This window comes from Geotrypetes seraphini, chromosome 2, assembly GCF_902459505.1.
Source record: "Geotrypetes seraphini chromosome 2, aGeoSer1.1, whole genome shotgun sequence".
NCBI classification, from domain to species: domain Eukaryota; kingdom Metazoa; phylum Chordata; class Amphibia; order Gymnophiona; family Dermophiidae; genus Geotrypetes; species Geotrypetes seraphini.
In genome coordinates this window covers 331,619,186-331,632,520 of record NC_047085.1, presented here as the reverse complement: position 1 = coordinate 331,632,520, position 13,335 = coordinate 331,619,186, and the positions used below count along the sequence as shown (strand labels likewise).

The window sequence follows — 13,335 nt, the reverse complement described above, 5'->3', positions numbered from 1 at the left end:
TATATGTTAATATGGAGGTGATTGGTTACAACAGGCTTGTCCAAGTTAAATCCTCCAGAACTGCAGATAGGCACAATTTTCAGGATATCTGTAATGGATATGTATAAGGCTGATTTGTGTACAGTGAAGATAGAGGGCGTGCAATTGTATAACTAACTCGATGATATGAAAAATTGTCATGCATACAGCATAACCACTATGTTAGAAGTCTAACCACATTTTTAAACTTATATGTTTACTCTTATGTAACAGTTGATGTAACCCACCTTGAACTCCACTCTGGAAGATTTGGCGGAATATAAGACCCCATTTAACATAACAAATCTGTCTCATGCACAGTCATTAGGGATATCCTGAAAATCTGGCTTATATATGCAGCCTTTGTGCACTGAACTTGGAAAAGCCTGACTTGGTGTTCTCTTACAGTCTGCTGATGACATAAAACTAGACAAAGCAGTAACCATAATGGAGGGTACTGTGTAATTGGCAGAATAATGAATTTAAAAGTGAATAAATGCATGCTAATGCAAATAGGCCAAAATAAAAGTATTTTATTGTTACTGCTGTAATTTTGTTATTTGTATAGTCCTTGCAGGTATACTTAGTGCTTTACAAAATGCATATGATAGACAGTCCTTGTTTGGAGCTTACAGTCTAGACAAGAGATAGGACCTGTAGGTTAAGACAATAGGGCCAGTTACAAGAAATGAGGCCTAGTGAGAGTCCCTCTAGGGGAGCCTGTGGACAGGGAAGGGAAGCCATCTGTAGGATTAATAGGTTTAAATTTTAAAAGCAGCCTCAAAAAGGTACGTTTTCAGACTGACTTTGAATCCAGCAAGAGAGCTGACCAATATGTTAGATTCACTCATAAAATACCCTTCAAAATAGAGAAAGAGGCCAGGACCATAATGCTCTGTGCATTTCCTTCAAGTGCTGTGTTTGAGGGGTTTTCAACCATAAATGATATAGTATTTTTCTATTTTCTTCACCTTTCCCATTCAGTTCCTAAGGCACAGAACAATGCAAGTGTTTTTGAGCTATTTAAATGAGGCCCTGTGATGCAGGGCCGTAGTGAGCTATGTGTGAGCAGATGCAGCTGCACAGGGCGCAAGGGAGACAGTGGCTCCAAAATTGAGGCTTGGTTGTGACTCAGTAAACGGGACAGTAGCTCAAGAGGGCTTGTTGCACAGGGTGCATTTCCAGCTCAAGGCAGTCCTGCTGTGATGACTGAAATGTTAACAAATGTTAACATCACAGTCTAAACATGTTCAAAAGTCGCCTTACTTCTTTCCAGTTGGTGATTGCAGGAGAAAGATGATGGGATTTGATAATACTGCCTTTCTGTGGTTACAATCAATGTGGTTTACATATTATTTATAGGTACTTGTTGAGTGCCTGAAGGGATAATGAAGAGTTAAGTGTCTTCCCAGACTCACAAGGAGCTGCAGTGGAAATTGAACCCAGGTTTTCTGGCCACTGCGCTAACCACCAGACTCCTCTACCAAGTTCCATGTATTCAGAAAGGGATAATGAGGCTCAGGGTTCTAGATCAGTAACCACCTGGACAGTTCCTACCGGACAATTACCATCCACCAATTGTCACCTGGAAAATTGCCACCTAGGTCAATGACGATGAAGACATTTGCATTCTTTTAATTCTTTGGTTTTATATATCAACATTTCTCAGCATTTTAGTATAACTTTAAAAATGTATATTATGCTCAATGAGTTAGTGCTTATCAAGACAAATGAGAAGAATAATGCAATGTTAGAAAGCCAAGCATTAGTGCTCAGTGCCAGATTTTTGCTGGTCTAACTGGGCAAGTGCTAAAATGTATTATGGGGGTCATTTATTAGCACTGATAGCCCATGGACTATAAGATTAAAATGAACCCTGTGGCAGCCAGCACATGCACACAGCATTAATGCATGCTGAAGCCATTAGTAAATGTTCCCTTAAGTAAGGATTTATGTGCAAAAAGGGAAATAAGTTGAACAGTGTGCATCAACAACACCAGGTGATTTCTTTGATAAGATGGTTGGCAATTATTGTTTATGAATCTCAGGGAACATTATGATGCTTGCTCAGTGTTTCAAGTTTAATAAAAGTTTGATTTTTATCACATTATCAAAAAATTTCAAAGCTATGTACAAAATTAAAAAATAAATAAATGTGGATGGAAAACTTTTGGCTAAGCTATTAGCTTTAAGATTAGTCTAGGCTCTCCCTTATATGATTGGTATGCACCAAACGGGTTTTGTTGCTCAACGACATTCTTCCAGTAACACCAGATTGGCATTTCATATGCTAAATTTGTCAAAAACAATGAATGACCCGGCCTTTTCTGTCTCTAGATGCGGAGAAGGCTTTTGATAGGGTGGAATGGACTTTCATGTATCATGCAATGGATTGGTTTGGGATAGGTTCAGGTTTTATTCAAATGATTCAAACCTTGTATAGCTCCCCTTTTGCCAGATTGTATATTAACAATGTCTTCTCAGAACGTTTTTGTATGGAGAGGGGAGTTAGGCAGGGTTGTCTATTATCTCCTTTGCTGTTTGATATAGTTCTGGAACCCTTGTTATTGGCCATTCAACAGGCAGAGGAGATACAGGGAATTCCTTATACAGGTCAGGAATATAAAATCTCTGCTTATGCAGATGATATCTTACTTCATTTGAGAAATCCTGAGTCTACCATTCTCTGAAAATCAGGGGAGGGAAGTTTCATGGCGACTCCAGGAAGTACTTCTTCACCGAAAGAGTAGTGGATCATTGGAACAGACTCCCACTCCAGGTGATAAAGGCCAGCAGCGTGACGGATTTTAAGAGAAAATGGGATACTCACGTGGGATCTTTAAAGAAGTAAATTCAGGGGAGGGGATACTTGGAATGGGCAGACTTGGTGGGCTATAGCCCTTTTCTGCTGCTTTTTTCTGTTTCTATGATTTGGCAGATTCTTGGGATACAAAATAAATTGGAGTAAATCGGAGATTCTTCCTTTGAATGTGCATGCCACAAAAGGATTATTTGATGCATTCCCCTTTCTTTGGAAGGAAGAGGGAACAAAGTATTTAGGCATTATGATTTAAAAAAACAATAGAAGACACGATGACAGTAAATGGAATCCTTTACAACTATCTTAGTGGGGGAGAGTCCAAACTGTAAAGATGATGATTCTTCCTGTAGTTTGTTATCAAATGAGCATGTTACCAGTATATTTTCAGGGGTCATTTTATAAAAAGTTAAATAGTATCCTTATGAAATTTATTTGGCTGGGGAAAATGGCTAGAATTTCTTTACTAACTTTACAGAAACCAATTGAGGCGGGTGGGGTAAATTTTCCAAATTTCTATAGATACCACCAGGCTTTTATCATGAGGCAGGGTATGTATTGGATCCTTCCTGAAGTTTTGCAGCATCTTCCGGATTGGCTATATTTGGAATGGCAACTCCTGTCTCAGTTGCGTTTGAGTTATGTGTTGAGTATAAAGATGCCCAGGCTCTATAAGGACAATAGAATTTTAGTTTCCATGTGGGAAAAATTAAAATTCATAAACAATTTAACACCAATTCTGATTCATCAATCCATGTGCCAGTCCCTATGGTTAAACTCCAAGATTCAAATTGGCGGATATAAAGTTATCTAGAAGCACTGGATGAAGGCAGGTTTATGTATGCTAGATGATGTGATATCAAATGGAAAGATGCTTGAGTTTTCACGACTGTAACAATCTTTTGGTATTTCAAAGTCTCAAACATTTAAATGGTTGAAGTTGAAGCAGGCTATTCAGAAAGGGTTCCCTGAATGGCAGAACTTAAAAGATCAGTATAGCTTGCTGTTCCTATGCTTCCAGACAGATTTCCTAGGTCATCAGGCTGCCCAGTGGTACAAATTAATAACTGGTCTTCTGAATAAAAAAACAAAAACTTGTCTTAGAAACATTTGGAGCATTGAAACAAAGCAGCAGATTTATGCATCTCAATGGCCACAAATTTGGAATTGGAGAATGAGATGTACAGCCTCAGCATCTATGAGACAGACTTGGTTTTTCTTATTGCATAGATCTTTTTGGACTCCGGTTAGGTTGCAGAGGTTGGATAATTCTAAATCTAATAGATACTGGCATTGTCATTTTGATATAGGGACGTTGGATCATTTGCTTTATTATTGTCCTTTGATACTCAACTTCTGGAAAACCATTTGGGGTCAAATTATTACGATTTTGGAAGTTACTTTATCACTATCATATGATATAGTATTATTTGGAATGATATTGTTAACCAAGAAACCTATAAATGCAAATCAGAATAAATTGCTCCTCATCATGACAGGAGTGGCCATGCAGATGATACTGAAAAATTGGGATAACTTGAATTATAGTTTTTGGTAGGAGTCCTTATGTCAAATTTATAAGTTTGAAAACATTTATTCTATACAGAGGGGATATCATAGTAAATTTAAGGAAAGAAGAGGAGGGGGGAGGGAGGGAGGTTGGGAGGTGGGATTTAATAACTGTATATTATTTGATTGGAACAGAGTGCAGTATGTTATATTACTTATTTGTTCTTCTGTTTGCACTATGTATTTGATGTAAAAATGAATAAAGAATTAAAAATAAATGAATAAATAGTATATGACAAAACAATCTATTTAGGTGGACAAAAGACTTAACAATAGACAAACGGTTTATATCATGAAACAGAGTAGTGGGAAGAACTACAATAAGTAAAGAAAAGAGACATAAAATAACACTAGGTCATATCTAAAATAATGATCTCGTAGCTTTTATATCAAATGCGTCTTTGAAAAGAAAACATTTGAGTTTTCCTTTAAATCTGTCAAGATTGGGTTTCTCTCTTACATATATTGGCAATGAGTTCCAAGTTTGAGGGGCTGTCACCGAAAAAATAGTGTCCCGCCAGGTATTAACAGTTCTTAAGGAGGGAACTGAAAGAAGATGTTTATCTTCTGATCTTAATGTTCTCGAGGGTGCATAAAGAGTAAGTATTTTTTCAAGGAATAGAGGGGCTTTGAACATTTTGACTTTAAAGGTTATTAAGACTATTTTGTAAGTTATTCTATGGTTTATGGGTAGCCAGTGGGCATTCTTTAAGAGTGGTGTGACGTGATCAAATTCCAGTCCTTGAGATCTCCCAATAGGTGTGGTTTTCAGGATATGCCTATATATATTCATCATGTTTAAAGTGAGGCTCACTAGTGATCCTTATGAATAGGCATAGTGAAATGGCAGGTATGCTAATCAGTGTATAAGAAAAGAAAAAAGAACTCTTTGAGCACAGCAGGACATCACATAGGAGTAAAGTGAGAGATTTGGAGCCCACAATTGGAAAGAGGGCTAGAGGAGGGGGACAGGAGGGGGAGACAAGACTGTGGACAAGTTTCCCCAAAAATCCACGAAGACCTAGGCTTTGCTGAAAGTTCACTGAAACAGAAAGAAAGTTTTTCAAATTTAGCTCTAGATTTCATATAGAACATTTTGCAACAAAGATAAGAACACATCCCATTCCAGTCAAGGCAACATAGAAAAAAAGGCACTAAATCATTTATAGTCCAACTGTACATGTGACACTAGGAGAACAGAAATCCTGTGATGATTGAACTGCACAAATGGAAATACATTAGCAAATAGAATGGTTAAGGCTCTCTGTATGAGATCAAGAATCTTAAATTGATGATGATAGAACCCACTAATATGCACACTGTAATTATCTTGAAAACTACTTGGAAGAAACTGAAGAGCAGACTTACAGACCAGCTGGTGCAAGTACCATACTTTGTAAAGGAGATCGGAGAGGTGGGAATGCTACAGAAAGAGACAACAAATTAATAATAATTTCTAACGGGGCAGTTCTTGTGGGGAAATAATTTGAGACTGAGACAAGATCTATTTAGTCTGTATTAATTATCATGTGCATCCTCCCATTTAACAACTTATAAATCAAGGTTTCACGTTCTACCAACTTAATGAATTATAATAGAAAACAAAGTGATCCTTATAAGCAATTCAGTAACTGTATAAAGGGGTAAAAGGGGTAGAGTCATGGAACTGATGCCTTTCATTGGGTGCAACCAAAGCAGTTTATACATATATATTAAATGCAGGTACTTTATGTCCCTAGTAGGCTCACAATCTGTCTTGTACCTGGGTCAGTGGAGGGTTAAGTGACTTGCCCAATATCACAAAGAGCTGTAGTGGTAACTGAACTGCATGTAGCCTAATAGTTAATGCATGTAGCTTTAACTATTAGGCTACATGCATGAAAAATGTAAGGTTGGGAGGCCAATTAGGCACATATTTTGGGGCTATTTTTTTAAAGACACATAGATGATGGTGTGTCTATGTAAAATATGAGCACAAAAGCTGCAGGATCACAACTAAAATGCTTCTGCATACATTTACACCAAATATATGCAGTACATGAAGTGTACATGTAGTTGCATATATTATATTATAACGAATGTCTGTATATCATGACTCTGCCCATGGCTCACCCATACTGTGCTTCCAAGCATGTCAAACATAGAAACATGGTGGCAGATAAAAGCCAAATGGCCCATCCAGGTTGCCCTTCCACACCATCCACCTTGAGATCATCAGACACAACCACCCCTAAGTCCCGTTCTTCTTCCATGCACAGAAGTTCCTCGCCTCCTATACTATTATCTTTCTGGATTTTTGCAGCCCAGAATGTGTATGAGTACAGGCCTCCTTATCATAGGGTGTATTTGTGCACTCATACCCTCTAGGATAAATTTTTAAAGAGGATTTTTAAGTATGTAAAACAGGATTTACTTATGAAAAATCCTTTATAAGATTACTCCCAGAAAGTACATGCACATTATCCACTCTGTGAGTTTTGCAGAATGTTCAGTATACATGTACTTCCGATGTAAAACTTACTCCAGGGAAATTATGTGCTTATATTTATACACGCAGCTTAGTTTACACAGATGTTTGGGTTCATTTAGATGCAGAAACACCAGGTAAAATTGCATATTTTTATGGCTGGAATGCTGTTTTATCCTCAGAAATGATTCTGAAAATGATTCTTCCTAACCATGTTCTTTATGATTGTATGATTTAGCATCTCTATGAATATAATAGAAAAATGGAGGGAGGGGAGAATTGGTGACATTGGAAGGCATTTGGAAAGTATGACTTAACAAGATGAAAAGAATTGAATCAGGATCAGATTTTTAAAACTGCACTTGTCAGAACTAATTTTCTTTTTCATGGTACTATCCCAGCTGAGCGACAATTGTTAGCTTAATGCATGAAACCCTAGTATGGACCAAGCCTAATACAGAGGGAAGCTCAAAGGAGATTAAGGAAGCTACTGGTCCAAAAAAACAGCAATATAAAGACAAATATTAGATTTGTGAATCTTGTTTCTATTTCAGGTAATGCAGGTGGTGAAGGAGCAAATAATGAGAGCACTGACTACCAAGCCTAGCTCATTGGACCAGTTCAAAAGTAAACTTCAAAATCTAAGCTACACAGAAATTCTGAAAATCCGTCAGTCTGAGAGAATGAACCAGGAAGACTTCCAATCACGTCCAATTCTGTAAGTATTGTGATCAAGCCCTTAATTTTGTGAATAATTATGAAACGTAAACAACATATGATATGAGCTTTTAAGAGCGATGCCTTCTGTTAGATACTTACTGAAAGAGCTGTAGTCCATTGTAAGCATTTTTCCATGGTAGAATTCTAGTATTTGAATGAGTCATCTGTCAATCCCTTTAGGAACTCATCATTCTTTATATACTACAAACTGATTTCAGCACTTTTGCACATTCATTTGCTTGATTATAAAGGTCATTTCATAAATAATGCACACTGTTTTGTTTTTTTAATTTACATGTTTTATTATTTTTTTTCAAGTATTTCTTTACAATCCTTCAATATAGTCTCCTTGCTTTGCAATGACCGAGTCCCAACATCCGGGAAGCTTCATTATTCCGTCCAAGACACCGTTTTTGTTCAGTTGCCAAATGGCTCAGGTACCGGCAGAAAAAAGCTCTTCCAGAGATGCAAAACGATGTCCACGCATAGGTTGTAGGGCGCATAAGGTAACACCTCCCAGCCGTATTCACATAGTTTTTCAATGCCAAAATTCCCTATGTGCGGTGAGCGTTGTCGTGAAGAATGAGTGGCCCAGCCAAGAGCAACTGAGGTTGGGCTTTGCGCATTTTTCTGTGCATTTTTTGCAAAAAATCATAATACACTGCTGTGATACTTCTTTCACATGGAACTTTGTCTGTAATGATGATGCCTTCATGATCATAAGCAAAAATCATCATTTGTTTGACTTTTGATTGAGCTCGTAGAAATGTTTTGGGCTGTGAGGAAGATGGAGTTCTCCACTCGTCATTGAAAAACTACACAAATACTGCTGGGAGGTGTTACCTCATGCTCCCTATAGTCCAGACATGATTTCACCAGACTTCTACCTTTTTCCAAAGTTGAAACAACCTATGCGTGGACATCATTTTGCATCTCTAGAAGAGCTTTTTCCGCCGGTACCCGAGCCATTCGGCAACTGAACGAAAATGGTGTCTTGGATGGAATAATGAAGCTTCCCAGACATTGGGACTCGGCCATTGCAAAGCAGGGAGACTATATTGAAGGATTGTAAAGAAATGCTTGAAAAAAAAAACATGTAAATTTTAAAAAAAATGTGCCTTATTTATGAAATGACCCTCGTACATTTGTTTACTTTATAACTGCAGAGAGGAATCTACAAGGTGCAGGAACTTTTATTGAAAGTCGGTAAAATGATGTTTTCCAAAGGATGGCTCTCTTATATATGGAGACCGGACCCAACATGGTCCATGTTTCGGAGAAACACTCCTTCAGGGGTCCGAGTTCTCCTATGCTTCAGTGATAGAGAACCATGTGGAATGCATCGATATGGTATAAAAACCTTTAAATACAAAATACTCCTGTCTGACTGAGATTAACATGTTAATTATGCCCAATCTCTCCTGCCGCGGTTTGTGGCAGTTCGGGTAGAGGGGTGATCGGCTATCACGGCAGGAGAGGTAGCCAATCTCTCCTGCCTTGATCCACCCGAAGACCTCACCCCCCCCCCCCCCCCGATCGGATTGGGCAGGAGAAAGCCCAACCCCTCCTGCCTGAAGACCCCCCACCCCAACTAAGATACGGGAAGGAGGGATCCCGGTAAATGAAAAATCTTTATTGCTGAAAGTCAAAGAAATGTGTGAGCAATGAAATTAATGCTATGTTTGTTATAATTCTGTTTTGCCACTCTTTGTCACAATTCTTTAGCCCATTAAACAACACTTCTGTGGATGTGTGAAAAGTAATATCCTTGTTTGTCACATAATCTGAAAAAGCGAAATCCTCACTTTTCACTCTCACTTAATCTGCTCAAATTTGAAATGTAATCGGGAACCTTTAAACTTGTGATTTATATTGTCATGTATTCTGCACATTGACAACACTGTATAAATACTTATTCTACTGTAAATAAATAAATTTAAGGGAGTTTTTTGTATGTATGATTGGGGAGCATGTTACGATGAAATACAGTATTTTCTCGGTGACTGAAATGATTTCATGTTAGTAAAAGGGGATTTTATTTCTTTGTTATATTGTTTTGTTTTTTTCTTCAGGGAACTAAAGGAGAAAATCCAGCCTGAAATCCTAGAGTTGATTAAACAACAGCGCCTTAATCGTCTTGTTGAGGGAACCTGTTTTAGAAAACTCAATAGCCGGCGACGGCAAGGTACTACAGAATTACAGATACTTCTTTATGTACAGGGCCTTACAAAAATCTTCACATCCATTTATGTTTTTCACATTCTGATGTAAAAAAAAAAAAAAAGAGTCATAAGCTAAGTTGTCAGTTTGCTTGGCAATGCATTTTGGAACAGTTGAGAGTTAAATAAGGAATAGGAGGTTTGGGAAAAGAGTGGAGTTAATATTGCCTTTGCTCGATTTCTGGTTGTAAGGTAGATAAAGAAGCAATATAAAATGTGGAAGTGATGATTGGACAAACAAGAGATCCAAATGCATTTTGTTCACTAAAATTGTTTTTTAACAGAAAATTCTGCTGGTGCCAATTTATTATTTTTTTATTTATTGAATTGATATACCGCTTAACATAACATAGCAATTATTAAAATTAAAAAGTTTTTTTTTTTTTTTAGATCGTCATAATTTTAAGAACTTCCAAAGGTGTTACTAAAGAACCATGTCTTTAAGTCTTTACAAAAACCTACACAACTACTAATACCACTGATTTCTGATGGCAGAGAGGTTCCCCATAACAAGCTCATCTTCTAGTTGAAGTCAGTTTAACAGAAGTTAATTAAGGAAGTTGAAGAGAACATTGAGATGAATGTAGCGAGCATTAGGACATTTGCTGAAGCGTCACATCTTAATGATATTTAGGAGAGTCCATTTGAAAAAAACTTGTACTCAAGGCACAATATTTTAAATATAATTCTCACTGTAACAGGCAACCAATGTAATTCAGCTAAAGCAGGACAAATGTAATCAGTCTTTTTATTTCTAGATATTAAACATGCCATTGTGACTTGAATCAACTGTAGTCTCTTCAGGCTAATCTGAGTTAACCCTTGGAAAAGTGAATTACAGTAATCCAATCTACTGGTAATCAAAGCATGTACAACCTTTTCCAAATTAAATTTATTTGAATGTCTTCAACTGCGGAATCATCTGTAGCTGAGACTTGACCACCTTTCCAGTTTGCAAACTGAGGCCTAAAATGCACTAAGAGGATCGAGTCTGCTCCGATCTGATTTTTTTGGCTGATTCAAAAAGAGCTATTAATGCACTAAAAACTTTGCATGCAATGATTCATGCAGAGGTTCGCCGTAATCCCTGTCTCTCCTGTCCAATTGATGGCTGTGAGAGTGACTCTCACACATGCGCAGAGCTGGCAGGGGAAGCCCAAACATCTGAGAGGCAGTTGCACAAAAATGGAAATGCTTTACTGCACTTAGGCCCCCTTTTGTCAAGCTGCAGTAGAGCGTTTTAGCGCAAGCTGGTGAGGTAAATGTTCCAACACAATGAGCATCGGAGCATTTACCTCACCAGTCCGCGCTAAAATGCTCTGCCACAGCTTGACAAAAAGGGACCTTAATTAAGATAGAAAAGGGGATTGAATCAAGAGTGAGGAGTAGCCTAGTGGTTAGGGCTGCAGCCTCAGTACCCTGAGGTTGCAGGTTCAAGCCCAGTGCTGCTCCTTGTGACCCTGGACAAGTCACTTAATACTCCATTGCCCTGGTTCATTAGTTAGATTGTGATAGGGATAGGGAGAAATACTTGAGAACCTAAATGTAAATCACTGAGGCTATAAATGGTTTTTGACACAAGGATATAGAAATATTGACTCTAGGTGATTATCTCCTGGTCACAAATTGATTGCAGAAAGATGTCATACGCATTTATTTTATTTTATTTATTTATTTAAAACATTTCTAATTCACCTTTGTCCAAGGCGTCTCACAGTATCACATACACAATTCAGGTTTGAACATCTTAAAAAGTCACATACATCAGTAAAAAATCATAAGATTACTGTATTTTTCGCTCTATAAGATGCACTGGACCATAAGACGCACCCACCTGTAGAGGAGGAAAAACCAAGAAAAAAAATTTGGTTTGGAAATTATTTTTCTTGGTGTTTCCTCCTCTATATGTAGATGCGTCTGGTGCTGGGAAGTCCAAAGCCCGCAGCCCCCGGTACCTGTCCTATGCTCCTTGCAGAGCGGAGCATAGGGCAGGAGTGCGACCTTTGTGCTTCCTGCCTGGTCCTGCTCCGCTCCGTGATTGGCTTGCCGTCAGTTCTCGCAAATCACGAGAACTGATGGCAAGCCAGTCATAGAGCAGAGCGGGACCAGGCAGGAAGCACAAAGGTCGCACTCCTGCCCTATGCTCCGCTCTGCAAGGAGAAAGGCAGCCATCCTGCACTGACAGCATCTTATGGAGCAAAAAATACGGTATATCATCTGAACCTATAGATTACCTCCCAGCCGTTCATCTACTACCATTACTTCATAATAAAGAAAACCAGATCTAATTACCTGCAAAAGATGATGGCATTCGGAAGATAGAATATTAACTTAAAAATGCAGGATATTATCTTAGAAAAGCCTGCACAAACAGATGGGTCTTAAGCAGCTTTCTAAATTGCATTAGATTTTTACAAAACTGTAAGGTACCAGTCAATGCATTTCACAACCTCCCAACTAACATTAGGATGGAAACATTCTACAACAAATTCTGAAAAAAATTAGAAACTCCCTTCTTTGAGAGCATACACACTATAGACAACTAACTCAATATAACTAGTATCACTAAATCCCATACTTAACCTTCCTCTTTACAAACCCAGCTACTTGAAGACCAACATCTACACCCCTTTCAGATGGCTCTCAAAGACATAACCAAAAACTCCAAGCGGAATCTCACTAATACTCGCATGCCACCACAAATATTACTACTACATTCTCTGACAACAAGCATGCACCCACTTACTAAGAAAACTATTTTACTGCCATGTGATATCTACACTGAATGTGCTGCAATTTAATCCACCTTATGTCCACTAAGTCTGTATTTTAAGTTTGCATGTTATATCTATACTGTAATCTAAACCCCTTTGTCTATACTATAAATGCTGTAAAATCTGTATTTTTCACTAAAGTTTGTCCTAACTATACTATGAATGTACTCTTGTAACTCGTTCTGGGCTCTTTTGAGAGGATGGGCTAAATAAATGAATAAATAAATGTTAGTGCAACCTGTTTATAATGTCTCATTATTGTTCCCTCGCTGTGTATGTAAAATTTGTAACCTATTCTGGGTTCTTCTGGGAGGATGGGAAAAAACTACTACTATTTATTATTTCTATAGCGCTGAAAGGCATACGTAGTGCTGTACATTCTAACACACAATAGGCAGTTCCTGCTCAGAAGAGCTTACAATCTAATTTATACAGGACATTTCATGGTTGGGGGAGATTATAGTGGGTATAGGTATCTGACAGCAGTGAGTGGGAGTTAAGAGTTGAAAGCAGTTTCAAAAAAGTGGACCTTTAGCTTGGATTTGAACACTGTCAGGAACAGAGCACAACATATTAATTCAGGAAGCCTGTTCCAGGCATACGGCGCCACAAGAAAGAAGGGATGGAGTTGGCAGTGGAAGAGAAGGGTACAGATAAGAAGGGCTTGCATGATGAGTGGAGATCATGGGGGGAAGCATAGGGGGAGAAAAGCCAGGAGAGATATTGGGGGGGCTTCAGAGCAAACGCACT

At 38.2% G+C, this 13,335-nt stretch overlaps 1 protein-coding gene across 5 annotated transcripts in view; it reads left to right on the top strand.

Annotated features, from left to right (window-relative positions):
* The window catches only part of ELMO1 (engulfment and cell motility 1), a 668,619-nt gene that overhangs the window by 611,724 nt on the left and 43,560 nt on the right, over positions 1-13,335 (top strand). For 4 of the 5 annotated variants that reach the window (XM_033930221.1, XM_033930218.1, XM_033930220.1 and 1 more), the window contains 2 exons: positions 7,427-7,590; positions 9,665-9,777. In XM_033930221.1, the coding sequence (XP_033786112.1) occupies positions 7,427-7,590; positions 9,665-9,777 (277 nt within the window). Of the gene's footprint in view, positions 1-7,426; positions 7,591-9,664; positions 9,778-10,201; positions 11,787-13,335 lie in introns of those variants that run through there. The other variant, XM_033930223.1, reaches the window with a different exon arrangement.